Source organism: Salvelinus alpinus, chromosome 9 (genome assembly GCF_045679555.1).
Source record: "Salvelinus alpinus chromosome 9, SLU_Salpinus.1, whole genome shotgun sequence".
Lineage (NCBI taxonomy): Eukaryota > Metazoa > Chordata > Actinopteri > Salmoniformes > Salmonidae > Salvelinus > Salvelinus alpinus.
This window is the reverse complement of record NC_092094.1, coordinates 34,673,634-34,689,841: the sequence shown is the minus strand read 5'-3', so window position 1 is coordinate 34,689,841 and position 16,208 is coordinate 34,673,634. Positions and strand designations below refer to the sequence as shown.

At 43.3% G+C, this 16,208-nt stretch overlaps 1 protein-coding gene across 2 annotated transcripts in view; it reads right to left on the bottom strand.

The window, feature by feature from the left end:
• Positions 1–513: 513 nt before the first annotated feature.
• LOC139584702 (nuclear receptor ROR-alpha A) overlaps positions 514–16,208 on the bottom strand; it is a 283,138-nt gene continuing 267,443 nt past the window's right edge. For both annotated transcript variants that reach the window (XM_071416840.1, XM_071416841.1), the window contains 9 exons: positions 14,036–14,121; positions 12,547–12,688; positions 11,190–11,585; positions 10,461–10,582; positions 10,164–10,296; positions 8,801–8,908; positions 7,675–7,785; positions 7,299–7,411; positions 514–6,879 (listed from right to left, as the gene is read on the bottom strand). In XM_071416840.1, the coding sequence (XP_071272941.1) occupies positions 6,715–6,879; positions 7,299–7,411; positions 7,675–7,785; positions 8,801–8,908; positions 10,164–10,296; positions 10,461–10,582; positions 11,190–11,585; positions 12,547–12,688; positions 14,036–14,121 (1,376 nt within the window). In that variant the 3' untranslated portion in view covers positions 514–6,714. The remainder of the gene's footprint in view (positions 6,880–7,298; positions 7,412–7,674; positions 7,786–8,800; positions 8,909–10,163; positions 10,297–10,460; positions 10,583–11,189; positions 11,586–12,546; positions 12,689–14,035; positions 14,122–16,208) is intronic.

Genomic DNA, 16,208 nt, shown 5'->3' with positions numbered 1-16,208 from the left:
ATCTATTGCCGATATTGCCATTTGATGCACCGAGTCGCATTAGTAGAAATCCCATTCAGCTGTTACAAATTCGAACACTGACATGTGTGATGTAATCTACAGCTCGAGTACGAAACAAAAAAAGTATGAAATGTATGCACTACTTTATGTCGCTCAACATAAGAGCGTTTGCTAAATTACTAAAACGTAAATGTAAAATGATTAGGCTGATATAAATCCGTATTATTTACATTCATTATTTTTTATTTGAGTGTAATAATTTTTTAAAGCCTACACTTTCTCGATCTGAATTTCTAGTGCGGCTGGGATATAAGTGCGGGTGTGGTTTCACGACAATGAACGCAAGAGCAGCCGGTCACAGATTTGACAGCTCTAACAAACCTTCTAAACAAAAGCAATGAAAAGGTTGTTGGCTAAAGCAATTTACCGCTGATCTTAACCCAGGCCTGTATCAGATAGGCCTAGGGAACCTGTGTAGTGTATAAAAAGAGACAGACAATACAGAGGCAGACAGAAATTAACAGCCCATTACAAGCGGTAAATTTTATTATGGGATAACAGCACATAAAGCACATCTAAAATCGATGTGTCCAATGCACTTTTAATAAAGGTAATATTAAAGGTACAGTTTCTAAGTACAATATAACAACATTCATATTAGAATGGAAAGTATTTAAAAGACAACATTACATTTCTTATTTTTCTTTACAGCTGTATTTACAAAATGAATCAAAATACGTATTTCCATATTTAAGAATCAGACAAGAAGGAGCAAGACTACTTTTGTGAATAGACTACCTGCTAAAGAGAGTTCAAAAGAGCTGGATAAAAAGGTACATGATCATCTGTTCCCATTGTAAGATCAGTAGCAAACATGTGACTTAAAAATTTGTGACAACCACACACTGGTTTCGTCTTTTTTCCCCACAGTTCATACTCCTTTCGCATGAAGCAATATCCCACCCACACTCCACCCTCATATTAAGTTACCCCAACCCCTTGAGCTCACATTAAACACAGAACATTAAAGAAATTCAGATGTGTTGTATGCATATTTTGCATACACATATGAATAGTTGAAATACAATGCATTAGTCAATTTTCTGTTCTCAATAAAGAAATCAAAATGTTATGATCATAAAACAAAGTGAAAAACATCTATGTGGATTGTCCATTCTTTTGTAAAATCCAGAACCTGGTTCAGCAGGTCATCTTTTATGCAATATTGTCAGCCAGAATGTAAATCATCGATTTGACCATTTTACATTACATCCTTCCCAGTTACGCTACTCAGATAAGAGGGAGAAACTTATTTCTATTAACTGTAATATCTATCATGGTGCCTTAAATAAACAAGGAAATTATCTAGTACTTATAATGACAGAATATGAAAAACGTTGAAACACATGAGTGACAGAGTTCACCTACTTGTGCAAATACATTGTCAGTTGAGTACATGTTTGGAAAACAAAACAAATTGTACCATTTATGCATCATGTAACACTGAGAGGCACTCAGTGTAGTACATTGTGTATTATTGCAAGCATATACTGGCTGATATTTGCTACAGAGTGAAAAGAAAAAGGTTAAAAAAAACTTGTAACCTCTAATGGTGATATTTTTCATGTACATTTTTAAAAATAGCACAACTGTGGTGCCAAAGTTCTAAGCTGGTCTCAAGAAACTAATGTTTCAGGGCAGTCTAACTTTGAAATAAAGAAGCTATAAAATGACAATGTTAAATGGACAATTGCACAGTACTTTTAAGTAAAGTACTACACAGCTAAAAGGTAAATACTCAGCATTTGCCAGTATGACCAGCTACAGCTTCAGCAAGTGGTTTTTACAATCAGAACAAATAAAAACACAATACTGCTGTTTCAGCCTGCAGATAATTTTTTTTCAGAAATCAGAAAAGCAACCTTAAATAACCTGTTAATTAGCAGATACTGGATTCACTAATCATTTTAAAGTGAGAAGGAAATAAGAGCCTTATCCCAGGACTAGCACACTGATACAGGTACTGGCTGGGTATTGAAGTAAATTTACCACTATCATAATCATTATCATTGTCATGATTATTTATTGAGTACTAATATCAAATAATGCACCAATACTCAATGAAATTAATGAACTAATAGGGTTGCCTAGTCTAGGAATCAGGACATTGTCCACAAGCACCACACATCAGGATAACACAAAATAAATGTTGGCACACCCTACCACTATCAAACTAATTCTAAAGGAGAGAAGCATACTAAAAACAGAGATATTGTACAGCATGGTGTATTTGATAAACTGATACATATTTGCACTGAGTAGGCCTTAGTAGCAGTATTTTCTTCTTACCTATACAGAATGAAGTTACAAAGTTACCTTTATACATGTGATCAATAATAACATTACATATTGTGGATTAAAAGCAGAGGATGAGGGAGAGAGAAAGAGAAAGAGAGAAATTAATATATACAGGCCAGGCCATATGTGGTTGTTACCCTCCACCTGGGAACAGAACCAGTCAAATATACAGCCGAAACAATAACAACCAGAAAAAAATAACACACATTAAAACCAAAAGTGATAAATTAGAGGTGTATTTACATGCAGATGTCCAAAGCCTAAGCACAAAATAACAAATAATACACCACATATATTATTGCTTGACATTCGTTTATGGCTAGAATTTTTTTTTTTTCAAAAACATTTTTGTTTGTTTTTTTGACTATATTCTAAAATGTATTGTTATCTTAAAACTGTATCAGATGTGCTTTGGAAGATGAGAGTATTGTTAAAATGCTATGAAATTGACTTATAGATCTGGGTAACACTTTAAAACTTCAAAAGACGGCACAGTTGTAAACATGACATTACACCTATCATTACAATCTATATTCTATGGCAAATAAATAGGAGTCCCATGCCTCAGGCAGTCAAAGCATCAACATAACATGTATGACAAGCAGGATGGTGAGTTGTTTGCTGTCTCTTTTCATAACAATTATTCTGCACTGAACACATACGACTGAGTGGTTAGTCATTTGCTCCAGCGTGCTTTGAAGGACTATAAATTGTATAGAGGCATTATGTCATGCTTATAACACTTGAGCACTACACGGGATGGATCAATCTCAGTGTTACCGAAACCTTTCAAATCCAGGGAACACTAAGCCTTAACAGACTCATCATCCACATAACCCTGTTCCTCTTAGTTTATTAAAAAGCCTTGTCTGGGGTTTGTCTTATGCACACAGTGAGTAAACAAACACACTTACACACACGCACACTATTGCTTGTTTACACGAGTGCCACAGAGAGCAGAGACAGAAGGAGCATAAGGTGTTATTTACATTGATAGACTAGCAGACTCAGTGATCCTTTGCTAAACATGTCTCAAATGACAGCATGCATGATGACTTATCCCCCCACACCATGTGGGTGCAGAGATGTTTGTTGAAAGTGTCACAGACACAAAGGATCCAATGCCTCTGATTTATCCCCATTGTCTAATCAATACTGCTAACGAACTGTAGACGGAACAAAGACAAGAAGGACATAACAACACAGTGAACAGAAAGTGGTAAGAAATGACTGCTTTTTGTTCTGGGTTGATGCTGCAATTGCTTGACAAAGAGACCTTTCATTTAGGACCAGTTTGATCGATATAGAGACAGAGAATGACATCTGTGTTTCAGGAAATGGGATTCCACTCTAGTGGCTTCCCGGCAGAAACCCGTAATAGTTACACAAAGCTACCACATAGTTATTGGCTGAGAATATGCTGCTTCCCCTGTCTGTCTATGTCTTTTTCTGTCTGTCTGTTAACTCCCTGAGCATCCATATCTCTCCCACTGGGCCACAGGCCAGGCCCGCTGTCACCTGGATTGTCAATCACTGGTTGAGACAGACTGGGTTTCACTGGTTAGTAGTCTGAGGCTACTGGTGGTCACCTAGGCCAATACATATCAAAATAACATTGGACCATTTCAGAGATTATTACTTAGGTACAGCATTAATACAGCCTAAAGAAGAAATATTTAATATTGCGTAAGTATATTTGGTTTATCTAACAAAGAGGGTAATCATAATCATAAGTTGGTGACATTGACCCTGGCGACACCATTTTAGTCCAAATGTAGTATGTTATTATTGGAATTGTATGCAATATAAATAAACTGCATATCAAATAAAACATATTCTGTATGGCCAATGGGAAAACTGACTGTAAACATGGGAAAATAAAGTTTGTGTTTATTATGAGCTTGACTTCTAGGGCATAGTTAGAATTTCTGGTGTTTAACCAACAGCTCCTTAAGTACTGTACATCAGCAATGGGAAATACTACTCAGCAATGAATTTCACATGTTCTTCCTAACCACTTATTATCGAACATCCCTGAACAACACATGAACTATACCTAATGAGGACCAACAACCCAACAGAAACATTTTCAAACAGAAAGCGTAAAATAACTCTTCCCTGAGGGGTGACAGCACAAGACTTTCTGTCTTGTACAAATTGCACGGCAGAGGAATCATCGTGTGCAAACAGAAAAACAAACCAAACCACTATGGTAAGGGTTGTGTCAAAACTGTAACCATGCTGTGTTGGGTAATCTAAAGGGATATCAGGATTATAATGGGAATTCTATACAAGCCACCACTGAGTTTTCTGGAATGTCAGATCAATCCATTCTATATTATGGACAGGTAGACGGCAACGCAGGAGCAGAAACTACTGTATGGCACATCCAGGGTTTTTTCTACCGCTTCTCTACCACACTGACAAGAAAGACACACAAAAAAAAACAGAACCACGACAACGAAGCATTGACGATAGCACTTGTTCTACCATTGTCATGTTTCTTTCCTAGTCATACACTACAAACAACAGCTTCTCTAATTATTGCGGGAATATAGTAAGTGCTACCTGACTTCTCTTTCTCTCCCCCTCTCTTTCATGAGTTTAATTCACTATACATGTTACAAAAATAGAAGCTTTACTACCAGACAAGGCTTTGAATATTACAATTCCTTCTTCCCATTTCCTTTTCTGTCCCATAACAAATGTCATAGCTGGGCTGAGGCCTTAGGGAAGAGACAGTCACAATCACTCCTCCACAAACATGCGTATGTGTGAGGCTAACAAGATGGATCAACAGCTGGTCAGAGAGGGCTGTGTGTGGACCGCTCTCTAATAGGCATTATATTTCTGAAGACCTCCATCACCTGGCCTGCTGTGTCGCTACTCTCCACTAGATGGAGACGTTGGACTGAGCACAAACGATCAAACATCTTGAGTACCAGGTTCATGTGTGCTTTTGTTTGAGATTGTATGCCTGTGTGTCGGGGGTGTTATGCTAATAGGTGATGGGGTGAATGTGACCTGCCTGCCTCTCCAGACCATACCATGCTAGCCATCTCACAGGCAAACCCAACCTAACCAAACGAACCCAATCTAAACAAACCAACCCCCACCCAGACCAGCAGTGTCTGCAGCTCTCAGGACTAGCCTCTGTGACCATGGTTCAACTGGTATTTCTTGTGCACATGCAACACATCACTAGGTAATATACAAGTCTTAAATTAAAGAAAGGTGCAAATAAAAGTGCCTTATCAATTCAACAATTAAGAATAGTCGGACTACTAATTTCATACATGTTATTTAAAATAGAATCTATAAACATTATTTTTTTTGTATAGTAAGTACTTATGACCGTATACCCTGTAGTATATTATAAAACAGGTGGGATGGACCCTTATCGTTGTGGCGGTGCCCAATGTTTCTCCAGGGCATCTGTCCACACAAGGTTCAATAGCAGATGGCCTTGCATGATTTCACTAAGCAACCATGATGGATGGAGTCTTTGACAGCTAAAATCATTGCGTTTTGACTAGAATTACCAGAATTCTACTTTTCTTTTTAGACGATTGTCCATAGAGAGGTGCCGTTTACATTGCCACACAGACGGAGCCTCTCTCAAAGTCACTGCGAGTTTTCATTCTAAGCACTGCATTCCAAACATACAACTAAACACAGGAGAACAGGGTCTGAACTTGACCAGGACAAGCACATTAGCAGCAATACATTTCCATTAGGAGATTCTAACATAATCTTTACCAAGGATTAATGGAGGATACACATGCCCAGACAGCTATCTTCGTTAGGGTATATGATACAGTATAGATTTAATAACAAATAAATATTGACACGGATATGTTTTCCAATGCAATGAGACATTGGATATTGGAGCTTCAGAGGGGAGGTGGAGAGCCAGATCATTGGTGCTGAGGAGATTTTTAGGTTAGGCATGTGCATAGCCAAATTCAATATCATTTTGTCAATACAGTAAATTCTGTTTTGTAGAAACAAGTCAAAACAATGAGTGCTAATCAGTGTGAGACATCCTGGGAACATGCTGGAATGATGTGCATGAGAGGGTCAAGTTCATTCAGAGAGAAAGCATTGTCTCCAACTTCTCTTCATGTCCCTTGAGCTTAGAGTCCCCCCTGGGTTCCAAACAGAGACAACTAATCCCAATGAAATAAATGGAGAAAATCATACACCCACAACCCTCCCCTCAAGAAAAAAAAGAAAGAAAAGTGTGCAGCGTGCCGTCCGTCCTGGTTTGTGCAGGGCACCGTTAAAGTGTCTCAGATTCATGCTCCCCATGACATTCCCCACGGTGGCCACGCTGGCACCTGGCAAGGCTGCTGGCTACCCGTCAACGGGCATGGACTGCTCAAAGTCCGATCCAAAGAGCTCCTTATATAAGGGGGGGAAGTGGGCACGCACAATGTCTGGGTATATTGCTTTGAAAGCCGTCAGCTTCTCGGTATGCCTGCTGCACAGCGCTCGCAGTGTTGACACCTTGCATATCAACTGTGTGGGGAAAAGAAAAGAGACAGGCTGTTATTTAGATTCACAGTAAGGCAAGGACATGGAGATCTCATGAAGATCTCTTCATTCACTCTCACAAACTGACCGGTAAATACTGATACAGGCACACACCAGAGGGGAATCTTGACACCTCACCTTATGGCGCTTGTACACCTTTCTTACATACAGTATCTGCGTATCTCTGCTCCAAAAACCTGCTCACTTAGTTTAGCTTCTGTATGATGCCAACTCTGAAATGTACTTCTTGATTTAATATAATGTTCGTTCAATAGTGGATAACTGCAGTACTGTACACAATCTTTGATGCCCCAGTAGAGTTCCGTTCTATATACTGTCCTTCCGTGAGATGACAGAAAGATACAATGGATGAGAGTGGGTGTGTAGACAGACAGTGGGTGTACCTTGGTAAGTATGCCGTCCTCTCTGTGGTTCTTCTGCAGGACATGCTGCAGTGCCAGCTGGATCTTCTGCTGGAGTTTCTCCACCTTCACCTTCTCCTGGAGCCAGGACCGGTCTACATAGAGAAGAAACACACCCATAATCATCACTGCAAGGTTTTCTGAATCTACTGTGGATAAAGGTGTAATACTCAGTAAAACAGCAACCAGTACAACTGATGACTGACCTCTGTGTCTAATTGAGGAACATGCTGGATGGATGGTTTTCAATGGATGTTTGTTTAGAGTAGTTTCAGGGTAAGGTACATAAGAGACCCTGCAGTGTGTATATGCATGTGTTTGTGTTTGCGCTTGTGTTTGTACTGCCAGTGACACCTACCTGCAGACATCAACACGAACGCGGAGAACAGGGCAATCTCATCCTCAGACAGGTGCATAGAACACAAGTTCTTCCCAAACTCGAAGACGGAGCTGATCAAGTCGTCACAGCCTGCCACAGCAAAGGATACAGACACAGAGAGATGGTTGGGGATGAGGATGAGGCAGTCTCACTCTTGATCTTTACTGGGAGAAAGGCACATAGGCGGAGAGAGGAGGTGCAGTGCAGTGACAGCACAGGGGAGCGTCTGAGGCGGAACTGGCAATGCTTTTACTGAATTTTCCCTCCCAGACTAGTCACATTCTGGCAGTTGGGTGCCATTACGCAACCCAGAATGAGGTCACTAATGAGTCTTTTAGTTAGATCAATTATTGAGGATTGTGGGAGACAGGCTGATGCCAGTGCAGCTCTGGAACCCCATCACTCTGCCTCCCCAGGCCCCGAGCCTTTTCTCTATCTGGAGCAGTGTCTGACTGACTGTCTGACTGTCTGACTGACTGCCACTGGGAGGCTTGTTAGGGAGGTCACACTCATGACACTGAATAGCACAGCATTGTTACTCTTCAGTCTTGCACACACGCACGATTGTGCATACACAACACACACACACAGATCTGTTTAGGCTTTCATACTACACTTTCACACTGCCGCAAGGACACATTCATTTCCTCCAAAGGCATTTGGATGCACGGGACAATACACTGTGGAGTGTCTTAGTAATGACATGGCATTCAAAAGCAAATGCTATTTGCTTACACCTGCCATATTCTATGGCGCTTTCAATGATGGTTTTGATATAACTCCCAAAAGGCACTCAATCTGGATTTATTTATTCCATCTTAACAGGAGCCATATGCAGCAGCAGTGGCTCAGTAACAACTATATTCTGCCATATGTATCCACTGGGGAGAGGAGAGATCCAGGTTAAGCAAAGGATGAGTTCTCAGTGTTAGCTTCCTGGACCTCAGAACTTTGTGGAGGGACATAAAGAGATACGCCAACTTTGACTGTTATATGAAGCAATGCATGCTTACACAAACACACACACGCTCACACTTGTGCACACACGTGCACACCCCAATGCACCGCACACACGTGCACAGGATTGAACATTTGGAGCACTTACCTAATGACTTAAACACATCAGGCCCAGCATACTTTCCATCGAAATAGACTGTGTTGTTTTGAGAGTCGAAGGCACGGCACATTCTCACAAACACAACCTCCAAAGAGCCTGCAGAGACAGAAATAACATCATGCTAAATCCGGGTTCTTCTCTTCTACAGATCCAGTTAGAGTTGCCAGTCAGGCATCACTATAGGCCCAACACATATGCACTATTTTGTGTTTTCTCCTCTGTCATTTACGTGTTATAACCCCTATTCCTTTTAAACAAAAACCCATGACATGGAACAAGTAATAGCATTCCATTTATACACATTTTTCTTTCGCCCTATAAGAAAGGATGTTGAAACATGATGCTGTATACTGCTGCGCTGTGTGGGACTGGATCAGAGGATAAAAGAGATGTAATAGAAGCTGTTACTGCGCTTTATGAGGCGGCACTGGTTTAAAATGTCACGGTAGACAAGGGATCTCTGTCACCATTTCATTATTACTATTGGCAGTGCTAATGCAAATAAAATCCCAGGGAAATACCCACAGGATGCTGATGTGTTTGTGTGTGTGTGTGTGTGTGTATGTGTGTGTGTGTGTGTGTGTGTGTGTGTGTGTGTGTGTGTGTGTGTGTGTGTGTGTGTGTGTGTGTGTGTGTGTGTGTGTGTGTGTGTGTGTGTGTGTGTGTGTGTGTGTGTGTGTGTGTGTGTGTGTAGTCAACGTGGCATCTAGCTAGTATCTCAGCTCAGGAAAACTGTAGTCCCTCTAATGCAGGGTTCCCCAACTGGCAGCCCGTGGGTGATTGTATTTGTTCCCCCAAGTTTTCTGAACAAAAAAATATTAAAATAACGTTACAAGTGTATTTATTTTTGTATTATTATTTTCTTCTTGCCCATAAAAACCAGCAAATCATCTCCAAGAGATTTTAATTCTGGAAATCTGTTCCAAAGTATTCCCATGCATAATAGAGAGATGTACTGTATGTGATCATATACAAATGTAAGCAAGGTCTTAAATTATTATGTTTTCGTTAAATATTATATCTGTTTGGGCTTCTTGCGATCAATTTGCAGTTTACAAATTATTTGTAATTATGTTCCAGCCCCCTGACCATCCGTTCAATAAAAACTTGTTGATGTTCCCTGCTCTAATGCCTATAAGCCTGTGCACTGTTATACAGCAGAGGGACAGGGACAGATGGAGGAGGCAGGCATGGTGGAGTCTCCTGGCTCTGTGAAACACAGTCAGTCTGTGAGGGAGGCTTTGTGTAGTCAGGTCAGCTACGCCCTTGTGACAACGCCTGAGGGGGAGACGGGAGTTTGAGGGGTGGTGGGGGAAAGACGGCGGTGAGCCGTGTTGACGGGCTGTCATACCTGCTTTCAGCAGCACTATCTGATCGTTCTGACACAGCTCCATGAAGCCGTCGATCCGCTTGGCAAACTCCACCACGTACTGGATGGCCTCTGTGATTTTGATAGCACACAGCTGCCACATGACCTCTCGGGGCTAGAGGGACGGAAAGAGAAAAGGGTTATCTGCTGTAGAACAGATGGGATTAGCTCTGTTGTGTTTGTAGAACAGTGAGGCAGGTAAAGCAGTTCTAGTGTGAGTACTGCTTTGTGGTAGTGATAGTGGTGATGCTGGTGGAAGTGTAGTGTACTGTCCAGTACCTTGGTCTGGTAGCTCTCCATCTCCTCCTGCAGGAAGGCCTGCCAGGTCATCTGCTGCAGCTCCTCTCTCAGGTACTGACACGTCTCCATGTGAGACTTGGAGATGTTCTGGGCCAGGTGCTCTGCAACACAACCAAACAAAACAAGCACAGCACATCACAACAGTGTCAGTCCTGAACGCTGCTCAAGGGGAATGGGAGGAGCTCACAGGTGAACTATGCCACATGAAAATATGATTTATTTACAGAGCTTCAACTAGGAGGTGGAGAGCTTGGGCTTTATTTGACTGGGAAGACGCTTGTTGACATTTCCTTTTACTGCCTCCAGGAAGCTCCCAGCTGAAGGTTCTGCCAAACCCAATCTAGTTATGCACGGGGAGGAGGGGCGGTCGGCCGCACAATATTACTCATTGAAACAAAGGTCACATTTGCTCAGAGAGAAATATTGAGTATAAGAATTTAAATGGTTTTGAAAACACATCTGTTAAAAGGAGTTCCAAGGCACAGGGGAGCCTAAAAAAATGATTTCCCTAGACGCGTGCCCTGCTGGATCCTGATTGGCCCTAATTAATGGAAACTAATTACAAAAAAGAGGCTCTTTTAATGAGTGTTGGAGATGAGTCTCCAACCGCCTGCTATTTTAAGCAACCTTTGTGTCATTTGCCCCACGGTTGAGTTGTTCTCCCTCCTCCTCCCCCCTCTCCTCTCCCATCTCCCCCTTGCTCCTCACCTAGCTCAGCCATGGACACAGTGGGGGATGTCTCTCCGTTGGTAAAGGAGCAGTAGGGGAAGAAGCCTGAGCCGGGGGCGAAGTCGCAGATGGGCTCAGGCTTGATGCCGTTGATGTCCAGTCCGGACTGGTCAGGGGAGGGCTGGATGTCCAGGTAGAAGCTGCTGACTGCTGAGTCGGGCTTGCTGCCGTCAGGGGTGTGGCCATCCATGTAGCCACTGAGGTCGTCGTGGAGCTCTGTGAGGCCATTGGCCGAGAGGCCGTAGGTGGGTGTGAGCGGCTCGGCCTCGCCGGGCTGCTGCTGGTGGTCCCGCTGCGCCTGCTGCAGCCGGTGTTTCTGCACCTCCGCATACAGGCTGTCCCGCTGCTTCTTCGACATGCGCCCAAACTTCACCGCTGTAGGGAGAGAGGGAGGGAGCCGACTCTCCTTTACTACTGACACATTGACATAACACTCACCTGTGACTCCAGTTTAGCCTCTCTATAACAGGTAAGATTTGTGATTTCAGGAAGTATTAGTGGAGCAATCAGCATTACGAAACCTTCAACACTAACATCCTACTTGCATGAGAACTACCCCGAGAGAGCAACCTACAGAATGACTCACAGCTTACAGGCCACTCAGACACGAGACAGTTTGTTTAATAGAGCCCTGCACACTAAACAGAGCTGGTCCTGAGAGTGAGCTCAGAGTTCTGGGGTCTGGCAGAGTGTCAGATGGCCCGTGTGTGGACAGAGTGGAAGTAAGCGGAGCAGAGGGGAGCGCGGGCAGATGGACTCTGGTGTGCTGAGTAAATGCAGGAGTCACCTTGGCCTGTCCTGATTGTGCGGGTCTGTGTGTGTGTGTGTTCGCGTGTGTGTGCATGTGTGTGTGTGTCCATGTGTGTGAGCAGCGGAAAGACTCTAAAGGCCTGGCCTGATTACAGGCTCCTCTGATCCCTCCAGCCCAGCCCAACCCAATTCAGCCCAGCCACATGCCCTGCAGGAGGTCCCTCCTCCCCCATAGACACTCACCTGTGTGCTTCCATTACTGCGCCTCAGCTGCACCAGTCCAGCACTAATGACACCTCCTAACGACCCTCTGTTCATCAACCCTACTTTCTGTCACACCTGCCAACTTACTGCACAGCCACGCCAGTTACTGGTGGAAATTAAACAGACAATGACGTCTGTCTAGTCCACACTTCCCTACTCTAGCCACTCTGGTGTTTATGATATAACAATCTGTCACATCTATCTTTCATTAAAAAAATATCATAGAACAATTGGATTATCTACCAATAATTCCCTATTCACTTTCATGTGTTGTCTTGAAAGTGTGTCCATCCCCTCCCCTCTTGTTGACGGTGGTACGTACCGTCCCTTGACATGCCCACTGCCAGACATTTCTGCAGCCGGCAATGCTGGCAGCGGTTGCGGCTGGTGCGGTCGATCAGGCAGTTCTTCTGACGGGGGCATGAGTAAGCCGCATTGCTCTGCTGACTCCTCCTGAAGAAGCCCTAAGACAGGAGAAAGAGAGGGAGTGGAGCCAACCATGCTTACAATATGAACCACAGTGGTCCTGCTGTATCCAATGACTGATAGGCTTTTATTTCTCTAAAAATTGCGTTTCACTGGGTACTTATTGACAGTATTCATCACTATTGAGGGTATTGTTGCTGAAATAATGTAGAATACTGAACTGCCATTGTGTTGCAGGCTATTGTGTTCTAGTGTCAGTTGTATAGAGAGCTATGTCGTTTTATTGAAGGGGTGGTGTGTTTTAACAATGTTTACTGCAGGGGGTAGTGTGTTTGGGTATGATCATAATTGTAGACAGTATTTTTCTATAGTTTGTGTAATTAGTGTTGATTAATAACAGGGCTCCAACACGTGCAGTGCTAAAAGATGTCACACACACACCGATTGGAATCCTCATCCTTTGACTTAATGAATTGATTCCAGCACATCATTAACATGCCCCACTCCACTTCTCCATACACATATGTCTTAATTATCTGCTCATTGGCTGTTTAATTACAAGAAAACAGCTGACAGCTGCCGAGTTGCTTTATAATGGCAGCCATTACAGGAGCCAGGCTAGAACTGCTGGTGACAAGCAGCACTCTTTAATAATGCTGTGATTTATGGTCCAAACTCTTGTACTCGCACATATCATTAAATGCCTCTCTGCCTGGAGTAATTAGCAATCATTAAAGATACATTTCAGCAGTTTATTCTTCAGCGTTTTGTTTCTCCAAGGCAGCTAGCTCTTGTCTGAGGGGGAGAGAGAGAGAGAGAGAGAGAGAGAGAGAGACTCTGAGGAGCAGCTGAAAGAGCTTCTGTCTCTCTGTAATAAAGGTGCTGCTGCCTGTTGGAAGAATATTAATGACTCCCCTAGTGACAAGCACAGGAACAAGAATACACTAGAAGCACAAAATAAATTCCCCTCACTGTGAATGGCTGGTATATTTGAAACAGTACAAAATCTTGCTTCGATAAAAGCAGCATACTGTAGCAAACTAAACTTATTTTGCTGATTTTATTTGAAGGAAAAGCAAGCTGCAGCAGAAGCAGAAACACTGAAGCAGCATGTGCCTGAGAGGGAGAGTCTGTACAAGGCAGAGGAGTCACTTTGTCCTGCTAAAAGTGGAGCTCTGTGATGTCCTCTGTAAGGCTTGACCACTTTACTGATGATGCTCTCTGTGAGTTTACACTTTATCGTCTCTCGAAAGATCTTTTCAAAAGTTAGACAACATGTTCAAAGGTATTTCCTTGTAAGTTCAACTTTTTCTGCTTCCTGTCCCCCCACCCCACCCCACCCCACCCCACCCCAACACCCACATGTTAGTTCTCTGGGTGCTTACCTTACAGCCCTCACATGTTATCACACCGTAATGGATGCCTGATGATTTGTCTCCACAGATCTTGCAGGGAATTATTTCGATTTGAGCTGGAGAGAAGCAAAGAAAAAATCAACATTTTGCTGTCAGAGTAAAACACCTTCAGTATGTTTAGCATGTTGGTACATGAAAGAGCACTGCGCTTCAAAAACATCTCATCCAGTGGCTTTGAATCCTCACTTCCACACAACATTAAATGAATATTTACTGAGTCGTGCATGAAGGAGGCCATTTTGAATCTTCACTGAGCCACCAGCCAACCACTGTAAACACAATGTCGATTTACATTGCAGGCACAAATGACATAGACTACCATTCACCCACATAACTGAACATATACCCCAATGGAAAAAAATACTTAATGTTACCTCTTTAACTTCAAAACCGTCCATACCCCATAAGAAAACCCAGTATGGCCACAAATAATGATAACCTTCCTATTGGGATGGTGAGTAGCTATATGAGGCCCAGTGAGGTGGGAGTGGATGAAGGCTGTCACTTCAGACAGTAGTAAAGTGCAGTAGAGTTCAGTGAGGTCGATAGTGTTCCGCTAGTGACAGGCCTGTGGGTGATTTAGTGGGCATAGAGGACACAGGCATGGGGGGGACAGGTCTCATCCATCCCGGCCCCCTGCACAGGAGCAGAGCAGCAGGCCACAGGGCAGCGGAACACAGAGAGGCATCTCAGACACAGAACCCCCAGCCTGTCCTACAGCTCTCATGCTTTATCACTGCAGCCTCTGACACAACGTCTCTCTCTGCCTCCACACTAGATCTCTATCTATAACCCAGCTCTCCTCCACAGTGCTAGCATCTCAGACTGCCATTGTTACAGCACGCCGTAGCGCCAGACAAACCATACTATCTGATCTACACTGAGAAAAGATTATTACTCTATAGTGGCTCCTTACCCAAATGCACATACAGCCAATCAGAGCAAAGAGCACTATCAAACAGCCTACTCTTACTAGTGCGGAAAATGTATAATTTTACTCATGACCCATTCTAAACATCTAAAACCAGCTACATGTATTACATCCATTATAGTATGGCAAGGTATTACATCAGTCTCTCCCCTAGCTTTATACACCAGGCCTAGAGTCTGTCATATAGGCCAGAGTAGATAGAAGCTCTGTACTACTTTAGTACACCTTCACATCCAATCCCTTCAAATGAATTTGATCATATCAAATGGGTCTTCCATCCAGAGGACTCAGAGCCCATTTAATCAGCTGCCTGGGAGCGTCTGTTGTGTCATGTGGATAATGTCGGTGTCCCTGAAGTGTGCCCAAGGGAGGGCCGCTGATCCACCAACCCTTTACCACTATACACACTGTCCCTCCATTCAGGAATCTCTGTTAGCACTGCAGAAGTCAACAAGACCTCACCCCTAGATGCAGAATTAGCCTACATTTCAGTCAAATGAACAAAGAGAGCAGTGGCACACACACCAGTCAGTTATCATATGGAAAACACCTGGGATGACTGGGTATCCTGCTGTACAATAGGGGATAATGACCATAGTCTGCCTAGACTACAGGGAAAACAAACCAGGAGCCAGGTTTTGACACGCTTGCTGAGAGGGTTACTTTATAAATAATCATTATGAATTTCTGCATTGTGTCGAGACGGTTGTCGTTTTGGTTATCTCTGTTTGAACACTGGCATTAAGGGCAGTGCACTCCATTGTTTGTTTTTGTGCTCTCCCTGCATGAGCATTAGCGGTGCAGTGTGTTGCGACTCCTTTAACATTTTCAGCCTCATTACAAACATAATTTGTTCTGACATGCACTCACAACAAGTGAAGCGTGCTGTAATTAAGGCTGGCTGGAGTTGTGGTGGAGAAACAGGACTGTATTGGCGGGCGCTGGCCACAGGGTGGCAGTGCAGGGCTGTCACTCTGACTGTGTCTGTAGCTGCATCCTCTCCTCTGAGCCCAGCTTCCAGCTCCCAACTTCCAGCCCTCTCGCTTTCCCACGGGCTCCAGGCTCTGAGCTCCAGGCTTAGATTGCTGCCCAGGGTAGCTGTGAGATGCCTTCATCTCCCCTGAAGAGGCAGGGCTGGCTGGATGCTCGCTCAGGCCTGACAGAGGCTGTGCCACATCAGGTGAAGGCAGAGGGAGTGGAAACGGCAGGGCT